This window comes from Colossoma macropomum, unplaced genomic scaffold (assembly GCF_904425465.1).
Source record: "Colossoma macropomum unplaced genomic scaffold, Colossoma_macropomum, whole genome shotgun sequence".
NCBI classification, from domain to species: Eukaryota; Metazoa; Chordata; class Actinopteri; order Characiformes; family Serrasalmidae; genus Colossoma; species Colossoma macropomum.
The window spans coordinates 11457719-11480036 of NW_023494799.1; the positions used below are offsets into that span (position 1 = coordinate 11457719).

The 22318-nt window shown below is 37.5% G+C and overlaps 1 protein-coding gene across 1 annotated transcript in view; it reads left to right on the forward strand.

Moving 5' to 3' along the window:
• The first annotated feature begins 687 nt into the window (after positions 1-687).
• The window catches only part of apc2 (APC regulator of WNT signaling pathway 2), a 34428-nt gene continuing 12797 nt past the window's right edge, over positions 688-22318 (forward strand). Inside the window, exons 1-7 of the mRNA XM_036586421.1 lie at positions 688-719; positions 14720-14878; positions 18221-18311; positions 18541-18823; positions 19960-20068; positions 20397-20510; positions 20932-21027. Coding sequence (XP_036442314.1) covers positions 14735-14878; positions 18221-18311; positions 18541-18823; positions 19960-20068; positions 20397-20510; positions 20932-21027 — 837 coding nt within the window. The 5' untranslated portion in view covers positions 688-719; positions 14720-14734. The remainder of the gene's footprint in view (positions 720-14719; positions 14879-18220; positions 18312-18540; positions 18824-19959; positions 20069-20396; positions 20511-20931; positions 21028-22318) is intronic.

Sequence of the window (22318 nt, forward strand, 5' to 3'; positions counted from 1 at the left end):
AGAACCTATAAGATTCATATAGTCTTGTATAATTTGTAAAATAATCTACAATGTCTCCATTTTCGTATTATATCCCTGTGTTACAGTGATCTATAATTCTTGTGCAGTATCCTGCAGTAAACTACGGCAATTTTAAAATTTATATAGCAGGGTGCAATAGGCCTACCTGAATTGGTCACTTGCAGGTAGGGGTGGGCAATATGACAATAGTTATCATTATCTATTACGTCACGATATGTTTTTTTTTGAGCGTATCGTGGATGATCAGTTCTTACCCACATGACGGTGACCCACAGGTTTCATAGCAAAGAGAGCATGATTAGCCTGTTATTGGATTTAGTGGGTTTTTTTCTGTGTCCCAACTTATTAAACCTCAGAAAAAATCTAAAAATATTGTGACGCATTTGTGTGTCGCGAAAATTTCTTGTAGTATGTTATAGTTGTTCCCTGTTACTAAAACGTAATGAAAATGTCATTTTTGATGGATTTATATCTATCTGTGATTCATAGACACTCCATATGCAGATTTGGGCATTTTTACCTACCTATTACTTGCTAAAATAAATAAAGACGAGAGAGAGAGAGAGAGAGAGGGAGAGGGAGAGAGAGGTGGGCTACGTGACATCAGCGCGTGCAGCATCTCTGCCTCTTCAGTGAAGGCTAAGCTAACGCTCGGTCCGCGTCCACGCCCAACACCAGCGCCGCTGCTTCACCATGAGGTAAAATAATTTATCCGAAATTCATTCTTTTTGCACTGTTTTTGAAAGGCAGCCTTGGATGAGATGGTTCGCGGTGTCTGAGCGGGTCTGTGTAATGACCGAACGGGCTTTGTGTCGTCGGAATGAAGCTGAGTCCTGAGGAGAATATGTATGAGGATGAGTGAGAGAGAGAGAGAGAGATAGAGAGAGAGCGGCGGAGATGTCTGTGTCCATGATTTACCACAGCACATATATCTGAATAGGGAAGGCACGAAATAAATATCCTGGACGTGTCTGCGTGTTCTCTGTATTCTGTATGACTCTGCATGATTTGGCTCATAGGCTAATCTGTATGAAACCTGCAAGGCGTTTTTTATTTTTCTTCTACACTGACGTCGCATCCACGACCAAGGTCGACGGCGAAGTCGTAGCTGGCTAGTTAGCTGCTCTAGCATTACCTGAGGGCTTTGGTCATTATCTGCGGATGGAAATAGAGGGGTTATGTCTGAGGGGCATTTCAATCCTTATAAATCAGCGTTCAGTGCGAACATTGCGCACATTTCGTTTGCACACCTTTCTTTGACTGTTGCGTCAATGAAAACCAAGAGGAAAAACGAGCCTCCATTGCATATTTCATACAGCCAGCGTCCCCATTTCAGAAAGCAAAAAAGACACACGATGGTGTAGAAAATGGTAGACTTCTCAGAGGTATTATCTTAAAAAAAAATACCCATAGAATAAGAGTGAGCTACTAGAAATCAGTGGGAGGGGATGGTGGTTCTCTGAGCAGGGATGAAGGTGTGAGGTGGTTAAGCTCAATAAGAAATGAATTGATTGAAAGCTCTGTGTTGGTCTGTTTGCTTCAGATGGGAGCCATTCAGTGTCAGTGTTAGCATTCAGTAGAATTATAAGATTAACTATCACCTGATAGCCTGTATCAGATGCCACTCAGTTTTATGGCATCTTAGGGATACACAATGATACTGGAATCATATCAATATCAGCAGATAATTGTTAAACAAAATTGGCATAGAGGTGGGCGATGTGGCATATATATACTATTGCAATACTTCAACAAATTTAACGAAACACAGTTTGTAACAATATATTTTTTCAGACTTCTGATCTTCTGAAACAAAGGAAAAATGAGCCTAGTGCTATGTTTTAATAAATACTGTCAAAAACTGAATACAAATTATTTTTATTCAGTATTTGGCATACTGTGCTGCACTAAATCCAGTTAAATGGCACAAATTTATGATCTCTCCCTCCCTCTCTCTCTCTCTCTCTCTCTCTCTGTATATATATATATATATGCTCTATTGCTCTATTTATGAAGAAACATGCAGCTTATCAGTGTTCTGCAAGCACTGATGACATGGACAATATGTTCAGAATATATTGTCATATTGCCCAGCCCTATGTTGACACATTTATTTTCTTCCGGAAGCAGAATGTTTGTCCAAAATGGCTACATTTCATTCATTTTACTGCACTGTAAACATTCTACAAATGCAGTAAAATTTGAATTGTAAAGTGGGTTTACCTCCATTTTCCATTTTGGAAATGTTTTGGCATCAGCATTGTCATCAACAAATACATGTATGAAAACTGCTGGGTATCAGCACCGGCCCAGAATGCCCATATATGTACATCCCTAGTAAGTCTACACATCAGTGGGGTTTCGTGTTTGACATGCATGAATTGGACAAGAACATGGAGGTGTATGTCAGAGACTTGACATATGGCAGAGAATTGACACAATAAGATGTAACAGTGCCTAATGTGACAATTTGGCTATAATAAATGTCTGTCATGCACATACTGGTACATTCAATACAACATCCAGTTGCCTACTTGTTGTGTACAAAAGGAGAATCAGTTGTTCAGTATTACGGTTGTTGCAGTATTTCTGCATGTCATTGCACCTTAAATTACATACATACATACATACTCTAAACCGCTTATCCTTCTGGGTCGCGGTGGGGTGCTGGAGCCTATCCCAGCTGTCACTGGGTGGAAGGCAGGATACACCCTGGACAGGTCGCCAGTCCATCGCAGGGCAGACAGACAGACATACACATTCACACACACATTTGCACCTTAAATTGTGTTGCCAAAAAAGTAGAAGGCAGTGCCACAGGCATAGAACAGCAGGATGAGTCAATCTTTGACCCCCTTGAAAAAGGCTAGACTCAAAAGTACCTCTTACGCAACGTTATGTAATGTTTTTTTTATTGGTGGGGCTTGAATATTACAATATGTCATTTTCATGTGTATTATAATCTTAGTGTTCAACAAGGATAGTGGAGCAGTGGACTTACAGACTGAGATATGGTTTAGAAACAAAGAGTTGTAAGCACAACCATTTCGTTTTAAAATAGTTAATTGTAGCCAGTCCTATTGTGATAGATCTGCACCTAGAGCTGCACATTGTGAGCATTCTGCAATATTACGATTATATAGATATTGAATTTCCATGCAAAATATTACAAATACATTGGTGAACCCTTGATGGGCTGAGGTTAAAGATTACTCAGCATTATTTTGATCAAATTTGTTTTTTATTCCTTTTGGATCATGACAGAAGCAAATATTGTGATACCAAGTATAAAATAGTACAACCAGTATATCATGCAGCCTTACCTGGTCTTAATTGTACATGAGCACTAATAAATTAAGGCCATGTGAAGTTCATGGTAAATATATACACAGACCTACAATTCCTGACTGAGGCTTTTAAGCCTAAATCCCAACAAAAGCAAATGGACTCACCTCAGCGCTGCTGTTCAGGGCTTTTACTAGATGTTTCTCTCAGATCAATAATTTTATATAACAATTGAGGGATTTTAGATCTTCCTAACACGTCAGTTTTGTATACTAAAATCTGCCTGAGTTTGTTCTGGATGCAGAGATGCAGAGAATACTAATGCTTGGACATTATAGTTGGAGCTAACAGTGTATTAGTGTATTAAGCCAGTATCATATTTTATTCAATTACACAGATATACCTTTTTTGTTCATGTTGATCGGGTTTTGTTCCCTGATCTCTCACTGCTTGGCAGTTGGGTCAGCAGGTTACATTTCTCTTCAGCAGTAATTGGACTTATTCGTACTTCACTGCAGACAAAAGCTCTGAAAAACATAGAAACGGTGTGTCTTGATAGATGTTGTACAAACTGCGCTGCAGAATGTCAGAATAAAGCAGAATAAAATCTGAAATAGTTTGAGCTAATGTGACCTACTACTTAAATATTTTTTATTATTTATATTAATAACTAGGCACTTGAGCACCTGAATACCCTTGCTTTACTTTTTTTACAACATAGTACTGTTTTTGCTTGATTACATTTGATTAATCAATTTTAATTACCTCCCACTTGACCCCTTGCTTTATTGTTTAAAGACAGAGAAGGTGAACAGCTATTTTATTATGTATAGCAGGAAAGACAGAGACAGCCATGTCTAATCATTGAATCACATTTTAATGGGGTGAATCTGATGCGTCTTGAGTTTTTTCAAATTAAAATGATTTTTTCTGCTCAATTCAAACCTCTTAAGTCAAACCTTTTGAGATCTCTTAAGTGTGAATGTCACACTTACACATACACTCACTGCAAAAATAGATTATAGATGTATTTAATAGATAATAGATGTATTTTTTTCCCTCAGACATTTACGTTCAGTTATGCACGTTGTTGCCTTTATTTTCAGTCTTATTTTCAGTTGCAGTTGCTGTTTAGTTAATGAAATAAAAAATAAAGATAGGTCTACATTACTTTTTAAAGTGCCTTTTAAACATGAGTCAACATCCTCATTTACCATGTGCCTTGTTTATGTTTATCTTTAAGACTGCTAAGTGGGGTGTCATTAAGTAAGGCACATTACTGGACATCGCCACTTAAACCAGCTGAATTAGCTTTGTTTCCAGGTCTTCGATTGACAATTCCAATCGATTGACAATGTCAGATCAGGACAGTTGCTGGAAAAAGCTGGTCAGTAGAGGTGGGTGTTTCCCATCATATTTGCCCTTAATGATGGTTAACGTCATATTGTGGTCAGGTTCATCTAATGTGCCCAGTGGGACTAGATGTGTGCTTGCTGGAAGTCATTTGAGAACATATCACTGTTTCTCCCTGTTACCAGTCAACCCAAAGGATAATATTCTATTGATCCCCACTTGATGAACAGTTCATATGCAGCTATGTCAAGCTAATGGAACCCAACCGGGTCTCGTACCCTTTCAGGACAGTCAGGACAGGACCTTAACTGAACTGAGCATTCACGATACACCTATAGGCAGCAGTGAGTTTGATGCTGTATTATATCAATTTGATACATCTGGCCAATATTAGGATGATGGCTTTGCATATTTAAAGAGGGAGCCCTTGTGTCCTTCAGAATTATGCATTGCAGAGATGAAATTTTGATGACTCATAGCAGCATCACACAGGCCTTTGGTCTGGTGAATTATTCAGTGACCTCAGTTTGGATGAAAATGCTCTGTTTGCTGGTGTCTCTGTTAGCAAGTCCTTGGCATTTTCACCATGCAGGCCAATCAGCAGGAGGGCACTGGTCAGCAATGTTCCACACCTACTGTCTGGCAGGGAGCAGCATTTAATTGAGTACAAACAGCCTCATTGTTTTCTGCAGAATAGCTATTTATCTAATTATTCACCATTACATTTGTTCAACCTTCTCGGTGAATTTATGTCATTAATCCCCAATTTTGGCACTGGGTGAGTAAATCTCTTCACAGGAATACAATTATGACTCCTTAAGAAACAATTCAGCGCATAATGAAATCTCAGATTTCACCATAATTAGAACGAAGGGTGGGTGATATGGGCAAAATAGAACATCATGATTGTTTAAAGCATTTTCATGATACACAATATATTATACAATAATGATAAATATTGTTCATTTGCCCAACCTTGATTTCATTCTGTTATTTTGGAATGACTCTGAATAATTAAAAAAACATATGTAAATATCAGTATTTATACTGTTACTGCAGGGCATACTTTATTGAATATTTCTGTATTTGATTAATATCCAAAAGTTATTGCCTCTCAATGTATTGATGCATTTTTCCACCATTCAAACACTTGCTGCTCCACATTTCATTTGTTTTTTATTGAATTGGTGGATTTCGTGACAAAATAGCCATCATACGCTTGAAATTGCTCTGAATTCTGACCACTTTTAGACCATTTAAAGCAAAATTGTCCATAATAGAACATATATAATGAACAATTCCTGCACTACCAGCTCATGGTGTAAATACAGTACAGTGTGTGTTATTGTTAGTGTAAACGAGGGCAGCCCTGCTTGGCTCAGAATCAAGATTCTCAGGCATGCCACCCTCTATCGCAGGTGCCGTTTCCATGGTAACCAGACGGTCTAGGAGTAAATGGGTGGTGGGAGATGCAGGCGGAGAGGGAGAGAGGGAGAGAAGGAGGGGGTGATGGAAGGGGATCATTCTGCACTCCATCTTCTTTGTTCTCTCTCCTGCTGCTCATGGCCTAGTTAAGTGGCCAGTAAGAGAAATTAGCCCCTCAACAACATTACGCCCCTCTGTTTTTATCACATGCCTGCTTTCACATGAGAGGAAACATTGTTCTGTTGGCTATCTATAGCTATTTGTTTTCATTTGCTTTCATGTAATGAAATCCTCACATTTAACTGCATTATTCAAATGCAAAATTTTGATTTATTCACTGACGTGAAGTGCAGTTTTGCAGTTCTGTCATTATCTCTTTTTAATATATTCTCCTTACCATTGTTTTGTTCAGAGAAGTTGTTGATCAGTTTCTCTAGCTGTTTATCATTTGTAGTCCAAATTTGATTATTCACTGACATTGAAAGTGCATAGAAGACAGAAGAAAATGATTGCAGTAATAGGCCAATAATGACAAAATTCATTATCTGCCTATTAATGCAATAATCGTCTTCATTCTTCACAAAGAACAAAAAGGTTGAATTGCATTTTTTTGTATTGATTGTGATTACACTCCTTTGTTTCGCTGGACCTCCCAGGTTTTTTATCCAGTCGATACATCCAGGACCTTTGCCCGCTATTGTGTGCGCATGACTGAAGAGCCCCTGGCAGAGAGCGGACTTGAGTTATATCACTGTGAAGGTTGTTCTCAGTGTAGAGAAGCTCAGGGGACAATGAGACACAGCACACTGTAGGCTGTTAACTCTCTCTGTCATTGTGTCTTGCCCAAACTGATGGCAAGGCTTAGTTTTCTGTTATGTTTTTGAAATGTCCTTAGTCTTATTCCAAAGACAAGGGCAAAATGTTTGTGGTCATTAACCTGCTTTGCTGTTCCACATAAATTGGCTTGTGTGTTGATGTAGTGGTGACCAGATTATAAGACTGTAGGGGTGCACGATCAGAATCGGTGAGGATCGATATTCGGTCCAAATGTGAATTTATTTTGGCTGTGTTGGACTCACCTCCTGTGTAAATGTGTTTCATATGAGTGTGTGAGTTTGGCATATATAATGTGAGCTTCAGGGAAAGAGCAAAAAAACAATATTATTTAGAGATGCACCACAATGGAAATTCTTCACACCAAAACCAAAATTCAGGACACACTCAGCTGAAAACCAAAACTGAAAGAGAAGATCCTTTTATGCTTAATTTACCATCTTATTTATGCCTTTGATGAAATATAAAAGTGCTCATGATAATTTCTAAGGTGATCACTGTCATCTTGGGAAAGAAAACTGAGAAAGCTGGAGGACTAATTTCATATTAAACAGCATGTTAAATAATATTAAATATTAAAAGTTGCAAAATTTTGAAAATATAATACTCCATTGGTTCCCAAAGGCATCTATAGCTGTATAGAGCCTCAGCTATAACGACGGAAATCACCCCATTTTTTAAGTAGGTACAGCACTGGACCTGGGGTGCTATTAGCATTCAAGTTGCTGTTTTAAAAGTCATTCAAAGAGAAGAAATAGGGTTGAAGTCACAACTTTCAAAAAGAGAGGTAAAAAAAATGAGGAAGTACTTTGTGTTATTTAATATGATACTCTTTCATATAAATGCTAGATATGTTTTTTAAAGATTTTAAGAAAATCTCTAAAAATAAAAAAAATTTAAGAAAAAAAATGTATATGCCACCTACATTATGATATAGCTTTATAATGAATCACCATGAATCAAAATTGAAATTGTGAGGTACATAGAGATTCCCACCTTTATAAATGTATAGAGGTGGGATATACATATACATATATAAATATAAACTTGCTCATCAGCCAATCAAAAGTCTAGAATTTAGAACAAACATGCCTGTTGGCTCACTGACGCTGACCGTCTACTTAAGTTTGCTGCTTTTTGATAATCTGTGGTATCTAATTCAGTCAGTGCTGTCAAAGGCCCGACCGATGTTTCGTCTCTTTGTCTCGAATGAATTCAAACCATAATAGTGGCCTAAATATATTTGATGGTCATGTCTTTTATTGGCATTTAAAACATTCTCAGTGCACCTCTCTGAAGACTCCTGAAGCACATGTAGCCTGTTGTGTAACTCACATTAACCCACTCTTGCTGGCTCTAAGGCCAAAAGTTGTTGTGTAATCAGTGTGCATGCAGTGTGACCAAGCAGGCTGAATTAGTCTGAGATATGTCAACTTTAAATTATTTGAAAGTCTGCTACAGTTTTTGGGCCCTGATGCCTTCATTTGCAAATTATATCGGTCACTAACATTAATGACAGCAGCCTCTTAATGACAGCTGTCTCTTAACCACCATAGTAGGGTTGTACAGGATAATGTTTCTTAATCGATATAAGCCTTTGTTTTATTAACAGACTGCAATATGAAATATCATATTATAATCTTTTTTATATTGTGTGTTTACAGAACCCTGAACAAAGTCAGATATTTCAGATGAGTGTGCTGTGATTGTGATTAACCAAAGTTTTCAAGTGATAAAACAAATGTAAAGAATTCTGCTTGAAATAAAATGTTTTCTTTTGGGAACATCTTTAATCATCTTACATCAAGAGTTCCCTTATTGTAATTCTTATTGTACGATGTATGCAATATGTAGCACTGTGAGCATAGTTTGAGGTTTTGTCCATTTTGTACAGTCCTACGTCACAGTATAATGATCAGTGATATACAGTATAAAGAGCTTTGCTTTTAGGGGTTTAAATCTCTATGTAACTTGATTACGGTTCTTTAGAAAGAATTTAATGTAGGGATGCACTGATATGAGAGTCATAGGCTGATGCAGATATCCAATATTTTCATGTACGTATCTGCAGATGGCAAAACTATGGAAGTCCATTTTTGACAGCTTAATAAGACAAAAAAATCCTGTGATTTTTTTCTCCTTCTGTTTGTGGCAGCAGTATGTCAAAATTGTAACTTAGTTTCTTTAAACAATTACTTTTTCTCAAAATATCACCTTACTTTCTTGAAAGTTTGACCTACTGTGTTGACATTAAGACTTATTATCCCAAAAAAATGAATCTTGAAATGTTCTTTATTATAAGTGTTGTCTTAATAAGTCAGCATTTCATCATTATTTCACAATAAAGTCAATATTTTGAGAAAATAATTTATAATTTTGTTACTGTGTCAGTATTTTAAGAGAATGAATCATTATTTTGTGATACTCAATGATAAGATGATAAGTCAAAGCTTAAAATTAAGTCATTTTTTTCAAAATACTGAGTCAATATTTAAAAAAAACAAACCAGTATTTAAAGTATTTCAAGTCAATGTTTAAAGAGAAGAAGTCATTATTTCATTATTTAAGTCAATTTTTTGAGATACTAAGCCTAATTTTGACCTACTTTTGTCAGAAACTGAGAAAGAGGAAAAAAAAACGGATTTTTTCACCTCTACCAGACAGGAATGGGCTTCCATGTGGTACAGGTACCGATATGATTGAGACTTCTAAGTGGATTAACATTACAGAGATATATAACACTTATTTCTGTAGGATTAGAAATGCAGTAAAATTAATAAAATGCAGATATTCCAGCTCAGTAGCCCGGCACTGGCTAAACATCTTGCTTATCCAGAGTGCAATAAATAAACCACATATCAGTTTTAAATATCGGTGAAGTCTGAACATTTGTCCAGTGTCCATAATATTTTCCTAAGCAATTATCTGCCAATATCAATATGATTTTGGTATCATTGTGCTTCCCTAATTTAGTGTATCACTTAAATGTCAAACGTCTCCATGATTTAAATTGATCACTTTGGTACAATTCAGAATTATTTTTTATAACACACTAAATATAGGTGGAATATAGACAGTAAAAACGATATACCATATACACCAAGTTTTTCTTGGACTTTTACTTTTGATAATAGCTAAAAAATGTGTTTAGAATAAAATTGAATTTATTGAATTTTGGTGTAATTGATTAAAAAATTAATGCAATTGCATCAGTACCTTCAAAACGTTACATAATAGTTCATCAGAGCTTTGTTACACCCCTGATTGTTGTGCCTTTTCATTTTTAATAAGAGGATTGATGTACAGTAGAAAGAACAGGTATTAATATACGGTGGAAGGAGCATTGTTGTTGTGTTATTTTGTTCACTGCAGTCCAGGACAGCTGAGTTTACAGTAAAACCCTCAGGGATGACACACAAGACACAGTAGCTGACAGACTGAGAAGTGCATCAAAATAAGAGTGATTTGTTTTGATATTTATGATTCGCCATATAACTGCAGAATCAGCCGCCTTTTTCTCCCCAAATCAGAGAACGGATTGGATGTTTCCATGGAAACAGGGTAGAACGGCAACACCTCATTGGCGGTTGGCTAACACTCTCTCTTGGCTTCGTCTGAATTATTTCCCTCAAGGGACAGATCTCTTGAACAGATTACCCAGCCAGCTTTGCTGCAAAATAAAGCACAGTGGGAAGAGCAGGCGAGAAGAAAGTGTAAGATACGAGAGAAATCCCTGTTTCCGTCACGACAGTATGCCATAATTGTGACTCAGACGTAGCCAGGAGACAATTAAGATACAGAGCCGAGGGACACCACAGCCTGGTGCCCGAATGGTCATGAATTCAGTCTTTTAGATCAGGAGAAAAAAAACACATTAGATGAAAAGAAGGAGGCAGCTGTGTTTAAATCCCTGTGGATTGCCCCACAAGCCACATCCTCATCAAATTCTCCACTCTTTCTCTCCCTCATTTTCTTCTTTCCAATTCTGTCCAGAATAATTAATGTGCTCCAGGGCCTGCCATGAAATTCAGAATGTCTAGATAGACTGTACTGATGTGTCCTTATACGCCAGGCTGTATTATTTTGAATTATCGAACTGTTGCGTTGCCCTGCGTGGATAATGTCGTCATGCAAATACATTTGCGCTCTTCAGTATTGACAGTCAACTCATTTCAATGTACTGACACGAAATGGGATTCTGCAATGGTGACAATTCTCATTCCAAACCAACTGTGTTTTTATCATTGATCAGCATGCCTCATTTGGAATTGATTGATCGGGTCTTTACATAACCGAGCCTGTCCTTAAACGTACTTAAACAAAACCCAAACAGATGGCTGGTTCTGCACAGGCATTCATTTGCATGTGGTGGGACTGAGCGGTTGGGTAACCAGATGACCCTTTTTTAAAAGTAGCAGATATGCAAGGACACTCAGCCTGGAAAACAGAAGCTTCAGTGAATTTGTAAGTAAGTGTTTATTTAGCTATTGTGGTACTGAACGATGTATGTTCTACACCGGTATATGGTACTAGTGTCACATGAAAATATTGAATTTTAATTTTAGTGGTGTTGTTACATAACAAAACTTTTACAGTACTATACCAGAGCAGACCATCCTTCATTTATTTAATTTCTAATCAAAATGGTCTTTAAGTACTAGTTATTCATTTCTCTGGAGATATTTCTGAAGAGATTAGTTATAAGATAATCTACTTGCGTAAGGAAGAAGAAAGTTAAAGGAAAATTGTGGACAAAAAAAGCGACAAAATAAGCTTCTGTCAAGAAGCCGTTACTGAAAAAAGGAATAGAACAATGGACTGTCCACCTACAGTCCAGATTTCAACATCATTGAATGTGTTTGGGATTATTTGGATTGTAAGAAGCAGAAAACGCAACCAGCTTCTAAGACTGAACTTTAGAGATCTGAAGAAAAATTCTGCAGATTTCTTAAAAAAATGAAAGCAGATTTTCTGAAAAGAATAGAAGCTGTAATAAAGGTAAAAGGTGGACACATTAAATACTAAAAAAAGCTGAAAAAATGTGTTTAATTGTGTAGGTTTCTGTTTAATTTCTGTTAAATAAATGTTTTCTGCTTTTTTCTTATGTTGAAAATGAATAACTTGTACATGAGGGCTGTTTTGATTGGAAAAGAAATGAAGGCTGGTCTCTGACTTTGGCACAGAACTGTAGTTAATGGCAATGTATATGTCCTGTAATTTGTTGGGTGCTTCTGACTGTTTTGCAAAATACAAAAAGCTCAAAATACATAAAAACTAACTTAGTAGTATCTTTCGTTTCTGGTAATGTTTGTAAGACATTCTTTTTGCAGCCAGTACCAGCACTTAGAAAGTATTTATTAGTGCAGACAATATTATCTCATACCATGGTACCACAATATATTTAGAAAATATTATGATATTGAATTTCATCAAAAGACAGCATTGTTGGGAAATAAATAGTGATTAAAATTTATTAAAATTGCGTTGCTTGTGAAGACTCTACTAAGAGAGGAGGGAAGTGTTGGTGTCAGTTTTCCTCAGTGACTTCTTTGGCATGTTAGGTCTATAAATTATGCAAAGGAAATTTATTGAGTTTATTTAACAGGCCATGAAAATTCTACTGTTTTATCCCAGGACCAGCATTTAGCACAGGCAGTGTGAGAAGCTTTGTCTGAATTAATTTTCATTGAATTCCAGCCTGAGGCTTCTTTGCCGCACTGCCATTGCCAGCATCCCGAACACGGAGGTTCACTGTATGACCTCTGTGGAGCTGCTTTACTGCAGACACTCCCCCTGCACGGTTTGTGCAAGCCTTCACACAAATGGCTTAGATGTCTGAAGCTGAAGCCCACCTCCCCCACAGCAGCACTGCTGAAAGACAGCAGTGCACAACAAAGCCTGCTTTACTAATGTGGATTTCTGCATCAGGAAAGAGCACACAGTGTAACAACAGAGAGCAGAGACAAAGAAAAGAGAAAAAATGGTGGACATGCATGTAACAATGTATGCATGATGCATCATGATGAATTGATCTGAGTTTTAGACTTGATTATAATCAGTTATAATAATATTCAGTCCAGTATTAGCTAATTTTCTGACGAATAGTTCCTCGAATAGTTCCTCTGGTCACCTTTGTGTTTTCAGTGTATTAAAAATCAGTAGGTGAGACGTAGTTGCACTGCATAATTTGCTAAATAATCGTAATCCAATTGATATGTGTGGTGAGAGATTTACACCAGGACCGCTTCCTGCATTTTTGTCTCTCTTACAAAACATTACAAGCCAGCTCACAAATTCCTGAGAGGTGTACACAATAGAAATGGAGGAGAAACAGTAGGAAAGGGATAATGGCACTGCTGCCAGCAATCAGGAAGATGAGTCTGATCATAATAATAGAAATCTGTCAAGTGAAATGCATAGATTGCTCTAATTCTGACTGTTTCACTAATGCTGTGAGACAGTGTTGATATTTCAGTTTGCATCATTGCTCTGCAGATGTAAACTTCCTAAGTGTTGCCATGAATTGAAATCTTGATTGATTTTCTTCCTTTTCAATCATGAGCTTACCTACATTTTGCACCTGTTTTTGTGTATTTCATATAGATTGAAATACAGTTTCTATAAAGACTGTTCAGGCTACAGTGTGTTGTTATGCTCTATAAGTAGTTTAGCTGCTGTGGCTGCAAACAAGACTATGGAGAGTCTGAATCCAAGACAAAGCATGGAGTAGGGAAGTTGGCATTCAGTTTGACCCTAAATGGATCTGTTGTTCCGTCTGTACTGCTTAAAAGTGTAATATGATATGAATAACAGCTCCTAATGTAACGTGGTCATTAAGGACTCACTATTATAGACTTGCCGTTGTGGAATCCCTGTTTTTGTCAGTGTGCTCTCTAGACCGATGGTCAAACTGAATGGCTGCACAGGATGTGTATTCAGGCTTGGCCGAGTGAAAACATTAACGAAAACAGATATGAACTGAATTTGACAGATGATTACGTCTCTTTGTGCTTTCTGCCTCCATGCTAGCCATGGGGGCATAATTCAAGTGCGTAAGTCAAAGTATAACAGAGCATATTATTACCCAAGTATATGCCATTGTGTACGTTTTATTTCTCCTAGTGCCTTTACTTTAAAAACAGTGTAGGGCAGTCTAAAGTGAAACAGAAGGTCAGTGAACATGAAATGTGCTTTAGATTGGTGTTGCACAATGTTTTAAATGTAAGTTAAGTTCTTTTTCAGTACTACAATGGGGTAAACTTAGCACTTTCACATGATTTCAGTTCTTTATTTATATAAGGTAACACTACACTGACACTGTTTTCTGCCTTTAAATTCATCAGTTTGTACATGCTAATTTGACTTGAATAGGCCAAGGCAGGTTGATTTTCATATTTTAAAGAGTTTTATTGAGTAATATATTTGACTTTATGCTTCTAGAAACAATCAAAATGATAATCATTTTAGATTTGTTTTTATTGTTATATATATATATATTACTGGCTATATTTCATCTCATTTTTTATCTTTTCTTCAGAACATGTTGAATGGGCATGATATATTGAAAGAAGAAACATTTAGTCTCAGGAGGTTCAGATGATGACAATTTTTTAAAATCTGTTTTAGTATTATTTAGGTTGTGGTACTGCAACACTGCTATAAAAGTCAAAATCCCGGTATCTTAAGAGTAATATATGCAGAAAGATAACTGTGGGGGGGGGGGATTGGTCAGAAGATCTTCTGTGATGTTTTGTTGTAGGTTTTGAGACTTTTTTTGACAAACGCTCTCTGTCTATTCCAGGGACCCGATCTTGTAATGATGTCGAACTCGGTGGCCTCCTATGACCAGCTGGTGCGGCAGGTGGAAGATCTCCGCAAGGAGAACTCCCACCTGCGCCGTGAGCTGGAGGACAACTCGCACCACCTGTCCAAGCTGGAGAATGAGACCTCCGACATGAAGGTGAGGTTGGGCTTCAGAGGAGGTCCATAGATCAGATACATCCTGCCCATCACCACCTTGCCTTCCTTTGAAGTTTGAATTTTCTCACTTATATGTAAGAAAAATACTTCCAAATTTTGTTAACCCCTTGTTACATACTAAAGCTTGATGTTATTTGATATTAGGGATAGGTTTTGCCGAAATAATAATATTACAGTTTTCTTTTCCAAAACCATTGTTAAAAGCAAAAAACAACAGTCTTTAATATATTAAATTCAGTGATTCCCCTAGGTTTTTTTGGTCAGGTCAGGTGGTAGCTACCAGCCTCCGACTAACAGTACTGTCGTCATGAAAACATGTACAGGGCTGAAGCAGATATTTACAATGAACTTTACAAAAGTGCTACTGTGATGGACTAGGAGTTCATTTATAATCAGAATTTAAGTCCGATGGAACGCTTTACACTCCATAATGGGCAAAAGAATAATTTGCATATATTTATATGGAAATGTATAAGAATAGCGTTAATAGTTCATTAAACCAATACTAACTACTGTTTGAACTATTGTATCAATAAAAAGCCCAAATAGATCTGCTTTTGATTATTCAGACTTGAAGAATGCTGATTGTTTATGTCTGATTAATGTTTGAGTTTACAGAAAATCTGTTTCTATAAGGACCAAGAAGTCACCAGAACTTGCAGATGGACACCCGTCAAGCCAGCTTTTAAAAATCTAGGTGTTCTCAAAAATTATTTTGACAGAAAGAGTATTTATTCCCAGAAAGCCCTTAGTATGACTAGAAATTCATACTACCCACCACAACAGAAGTATAATCTCTGATACAGCACAGTATTATAAGGATTGTGACCATTTATTGACAGAAGACTGTACAAAACAAATTTCATATTTTATTAGACTGTGTTCTTTCTGATCTCAAAAGACAATCAGCTCTCCACTTTTGCTCTGTCTGGCAAGTAGAAAGTCACCATTGCGTGCATTCGCTTCAGCAGTGACCCACTTTCCACAAAATGTCTGGAGACACTAATGGGCAGTGGCCAGTACTCACAGTCTGAATGATGCCTGCGCTTAGAGCCAGTCTTAAATCACAGAACAGCTTTTATATTGAAATGTCTGTGCTGCTGTGCAGTGGCAAGCAGGGAAGGATGGATTGTGTGGAAGAAGAAAGGAAACCATTACATGATGCAAGCTACAGAGCTTATTATGGATAAGTTTTGAAATGCATTAGGCTTTTTATGGGCGATGTGCTGCATGTTTGAGTTAGCATCAATTTCATAAAGCTTTACTGTGAATTCCAGTAAGAGATTTGTTTCAGTTTTGCTTATATACGTCTCACTTAGATGGCACAATATCACTTTTTCTTTTACAGTATGATACTGAAACCTTGGCAGCACAGAGGTGCAGTGGGTAGCGCTGTTGCCACACAGCAAGAAGGGCCTGGGTTTGATTCCAGGGTCCATTCTGTGTGGAGTTTGCCTATTCTCCCTGTGTCTGCTTGGGTTCCCTCCCTCAGTCCAAAGATATGTAGGCGAATTAGAGATGCTAAATTGGCCCTAGGTGTGAGAATGTGTATGACTGTCTGTCTGCCCTGTGATGGACTGGCGACCTGTCCAGGGCATTTCCTGCTTTCTGCCCAATGAGCACTGGGATAGGCTCTAGCACCCCCATGACCCAGGAGGAAGAGTGGCTCAGAAAATGTTTGTGTGTGTATTGAAACCTTGAGTATTGGCTGACACCAATACCGATCAGATTTTTCTTCTTTAAAAACTATACTAAGCTTTAAAATGAGCTATTTAATGGAAGCACTTTCCTTAAGGTGGCCAGCAAAAAGTACCAACATACACCCTGCGTAAAGAAATGACTTCAACTTCGTTTTTGTTTATTCAAACAAGTCTTAGTCTTTCACAAAAAAATATCACTTACAGAGAAAATGTTGTAAATATAGTATAAACCTAGCTAGTGTGGCTTTGCTTTACATTATGTTGCCCAGAACTAATTTTCTGATATTCTGGGCTAGGTTTGTTAAGCGATTAGACCACATTCACTCTTTTTTCTTCCAATATCTGCTCCAGCATTTTCTGCCACTATCAGACCAATACCATTACAGGGTATCAGACTGTTGACATCTTTAATCTCACACCATTATATTACCTGCCATACAAGAATAAAGGTTCCAGATTTTTAATAGTGTAGTACTTATACTATAGACAAAACAGTGAGGCGGTTTAGTTGACTCTTATCTCTCTCAATTTCTTGTGTAGAAATCTGCTAAAAGGTCTGCTCTGAGACATTAATCAAGTGGATCCTGCTTATCCGAGCCAGTTCTGTCATTCAGATCCGCCCTGAGCTGTGCTTGGAGGCATAAATCCTTCGCAGAGAAGAAAACCTGTAAAGAGCTCATTATGATTCCAGGCTTCCAGAGTACTTAGCGTTTAGACCTCACAGTGAAATCATCACACTAATTCTAAGGTCCAAAACAAGTTTGTGCGCTGGTTTTAAAATGCAGACTTGGAGCACTCATAGTCCATGGAGCAAACATGGTCAAAACATCAGCACTTTAGATTAAAAATATGCAAAAAATCACTAAGGTACATTGAGCAGTGTAATTGCAATTCTAAAACTGTGCCATCCTAGCTGTTAGAATAGAGGAGACCACATTCTCCTTCCAGTCTGGGATTTATTGCTGAAGCAGACTGATATACATATAATATAGCTGAGTTATTAGGAGACCTGGCTGGCAGAGGAGTCTAAGATATAATGAAAGGCAGAGGTTCTTTGTTATAAGCGTAAAGCTAGCTTTTATTGCAGCCGCAAAAGCTTACAGTACAACTAGGCCCTTCATCATGGCCACCATTTTAAAAATATACAGAAATACTGACTGTTGCTCCATACAAACCCATGTTCATACCCTTACAACTACAACTACAAGGCATAGCAGACCCCTTTGATGTCATTTTTAAAAACAAAACTCTTTTGAGACCTAAAACCGGAAGTTAGTTATATTGGGCTTATAGGTGATACTTGGTTGGCACGGGTATCCAGTCCTCCATGACACGTGCCCAGATGCTGATGCTGAGTACAGCTGGATAATCTCTCCTAAGCTTTTATCATGAACGTGAGTTGATTCTGTCCTCAAAAGGGCTGGAACACAGTGAATATCACATATTCGGAGAGTTAGAGTGAGGATGTCATCTCATTCTCTGGAATGTTTCTACATTTTCCATGTATTTTCATTTTTTGACGATCAGGATTATTCTCAACCTTTTCTATGCTGGTGATTGTTTTGATCAGTATGCTTCTGACTGCTGCATGTGATCAGTTAACAATTTTCTGCCTTTTTTAGGAGGTCCTAAAGCAGCTGCAGAGTAAACTGGAGCAAGAGGCCTGCACTCTCGCCTCTTCGGGGAGAACTGATGTGCTTGACCAGCTCAAAGGTAACAGAAAATTCTATTTATGCAGTTCTTGACAACATTCATAGTATCACTTTCGTAAAAAAATTGACATCTTTAAAATGACAGCTTGATCTGCTAATGTGATTTAAAAAAACATATATACAATATAAAAAAACATATAAAATATTTTGTTTTAATAATTTCATTGTGTTTTGAATAATTGTCTACACACGTCATTTGGAATCTAAAACTGTTTAAAACCTATGATCAGAGTTGCACATGGACTTGACCAACTATTACGAGCTCAAGTATCAGCCTCACAACCTGCGTGCATTTCCTGAGACCATGGGCAGTCAAGCAGGCGATGTGGAGGACAGGACGGCTTTGCCTCCAGCCAGCATCAGCAGAGCAAGGAGCCCTGTCTGCTTATCATCCCGACAGAGCTCCTCTGTGTCTGGAGAGGGCACAGCCGTACACCCTGGACATGTCCACCAAGCCATGATGGGAGAGGGTCGTGTCACTGCCCAGCATCTAGAGGAACTCTGCAAGGAGAGGTGAGATCCAGAATGATAATTTTGTTGTTCTATTAATAGCCCAGTTTCCTTTGCACAAGGGCATGGAATGATGTAGTGGCTGTTTGAAATTGCTTAACCCACTGCTAGAGGTATTTTTAATAATTACTTTGATCCATCATTCAGATTAGGCTGCACCATATGGACAGAAGATTATATCGCTACATACTGTACATTTAAAAAGCTGTTTAGCTGGTCAGTAAGTGTTTATTTGTTCAGAAAAACACTAATATTAGAAAAAATATGAATAATACTAATACAATGCTGCTTCCCAAAAGCTAGGCTGTGGTCCAGGTTTTCATTTTTGTGTGTTGACTACTTTCCATTGACGTGACAAAGTGGCGTTGGTATCCTTCCTCCTTCAGTGCAGCTTGCCTTTTGGAACACAGTTCATAAGTAGTTTTGTATGTGCTTGTTTAACCATTTTCAAATCTCTCTTAGAGGAAGCCCATTATTATTAGTCGTTATCATCCAGTACCTGCTCTGGGAAATCAGTGCTTTAATAAATTAAATCAGGTGTTCTGGTAAAATTTAATAACTCTATACAATAGCAGGGAAGATCTGGAACCAAAATTCGTTCTTCTAACAAGCTCATATCATTTACTTTTTGAATACCAAAAAAATCTTGTTCCTTTTTACTGCACACATCTTTGCATTTATTCAAAAGTTATGTAGTGAGCAAAAGCAGACTCAGTGTCCAGATAAACAGTTTTAAACACTTCACTTAGGTGCCTAAGATTTTTGCACAGCGCTGTATGTTCTTTTGCTACATATTTCTAAATGTATTGCTGTATGTTGAAAACACATCAATGAACCCTAAATTTTCATCAGTTTGTTTTTAATGCACAACATACACTTCAAGCCTTGTTTAAGAAAGATGCATGATTTTCACCAGACATATATCAGATCATGTGAACGCCTCGATTCAGGCACCCGCAGGCAGCTGAGGTCGCTCACATGCTCACATGCAATAAATAATTTAGTGATTTACTGTTGTGCTATTTGCATATCGAACCTTCTGTGATATCAGTGTTTGCAAAGGCCAAATATCTCAGTTACAATTAAGGAACAATCTATCATGCAGTCTTAATTTGGGTAACCTTGTGGATTTTTTGTAGGACAATGCTGCTGAGCGAAATAGAAAAAGAGGAGAGAGAGCGCCATTGGTATTATTCTCAGCTGCAGGGACTTTCACAGAGGCTGGCAGAGCTGCCCCGCATTGACACAGTAAGAGAAGCTGCTGTACTATCACCCAGATTTTCCTAGCATTAATGGTTTTGTGGAACACACGCCCGTGTGTAGGTGTATCTCGAAATGAGGTCACCTAGTTTCACAGCTTTTTTGACAAATGACTGCTGCACAACCCAAATGTGCACAATGTGATGCCGTTGAGTTGTGTAGAAATACACACAATTTAAATTTTATGTAGGGCCAGATTTTGTAGAAGCATAATTTGCAGCACTCTCAAAACAGTATACCTGGTGTGCAGCATGTTTGTGAAGGATCTGTGCAGCAGCATGACTTCTAACACAAATGTCCCCTCTGAATTTCTCAGTTCTCCATACAAATGGACCTTATTCGCCAGCAGTTAGAATTTGAGGCCCAGCAGCTGCGTTCAGTCATGGAGGAACGTTTTGGTACCAGTGATGAAATGGTCCAGAGAACGCAGGTAAAGAATAGTGCACACCACTGCTAAATAAATTCATAGATAACTGGTAATGTCATCTCCTGCATAGTATATTGGTTGTTCTAAATGGTAAGAACATACTTAATGAATATCTTAGCAAACTTTATAACTTGCAGGGAAAACATAATTTTAAGTGTGGTGATTGATTCTAAACTTTTGAATAGTAGAGGATCTCCACTTACACTTATGAAGATAAATGTGGGTTTGATTAAAGAATTTAGAATATGCTGTTTTGACAGAATGTCTCCATTTGTTTTAGTGAGTGATGAGTTTAAAAAAATAATTCATGTACATTACAACATGCTTTTGATATAATTTGAAAAAGCCGTGAGTTCTAAGAGTTCCAATAGCATTATCCTGTTGTTTAGTCTGGTATATGAATATTCACTATGTCTTTCTGCAGATACGCGTAGCTCGTCTGGAGCAGTTGGAGAAAGAGCTGCAGGAGGCTCAGGGTTCTCGTGGCCCACAGGAGAAGAACACTCAGTCAGAGAGTCAGGTAAGTCCAAGAACTCTCCTATCCAGTCATGCAATATTATGACCTAGCACATGTACTTTAGCACATTTATTTTGATAATAGCTCAAAGGTACGTGCACTCAAAAAATAAATGGAGGTATAAAATCAAGACCACATTACCATTCATTAAATAGAGTTCCAATTAATGTCAACATGTTTTTCAAGTCAAACAGCCCACTTGGTTCTTTTTTGCTGTCAGTTTCTGCCTATGGTACATAGGTGTTTAAAGGTCTGAATTTCAGTTTTTACTTTGTGAAAGACAGTATATGTCAGCTGTTAAAACTGATAACTTCCTAATTTTTATTTTCTTACATATTGGAGACAAGCTCTTTTCCAGCCAGTCCTGAATCTGCAGGTTTCATAGAAAAGATAACAGATTTTTATACAACCTTCCATTTCAGAAATTAGAGACATTTGTCATACCTTGGGGTGCATTGTGTCAAAAGATAAGGCCTAAATCCTTTGATGTTTTGTTCTTGTACTGTTGACACTGTCAAACTGATACAGAGAACCAGAACGAAGAAATAGAATCAGCGCACTGTCACATCAAATAACACTTGCCAAGCTTTGCAAACAGTACAAACACATCATACATTTATAATACATCAGTCCCTAATTGAATAGAATCCTGTAATGTAAATAAACCAGAAAAATATTACTGATGTAATTTTATTGAAATAAATTAGTAGATGACTGTCAGTTTATCTGTTGCGCCACTCCTTAAAACACTATCATGTATCAAAATGTCATTGATATTTTGATGAATAAGATTTACTGAACGCATAAATGTTTCCCTGCAGTTTGTCATACCTTTCTTGATCTTTATATGACATCATTCTCTCTCTTGCCAGCCAGCATCTATTGCTGAATGTTTAATAGATACTTTGAAATATTGAGGCTCTGCTGTCATAAATCATTACATGGGAAGTGAAGAACATTGCAGAATAAACTTGCATGCTAGAAATCACCCATGATTGGTTGGGTGAAGGGATAGATTGAAGTGCATTTTACAGGAGGTGTACAAATAGTAGAAACACCATGTGAAATACTCACTCAGAAACCATTTAATCAGGTACACTCACTATATAGGTCCACTTTGTAACTGTAGCCCATCTGTTGCTGCACAATTTAACAGCCCCCTTTACCCCCATCCATCCATGTTGGTTCACCTTGTATTTGTAAAGTTACAGATTGTCGCTCATCTGTATAAAAACCCCAGCAACACAACTGTAATCTTGCTGAAACTAGGTTTTAGTGGTTGAGTTGGGTTCTA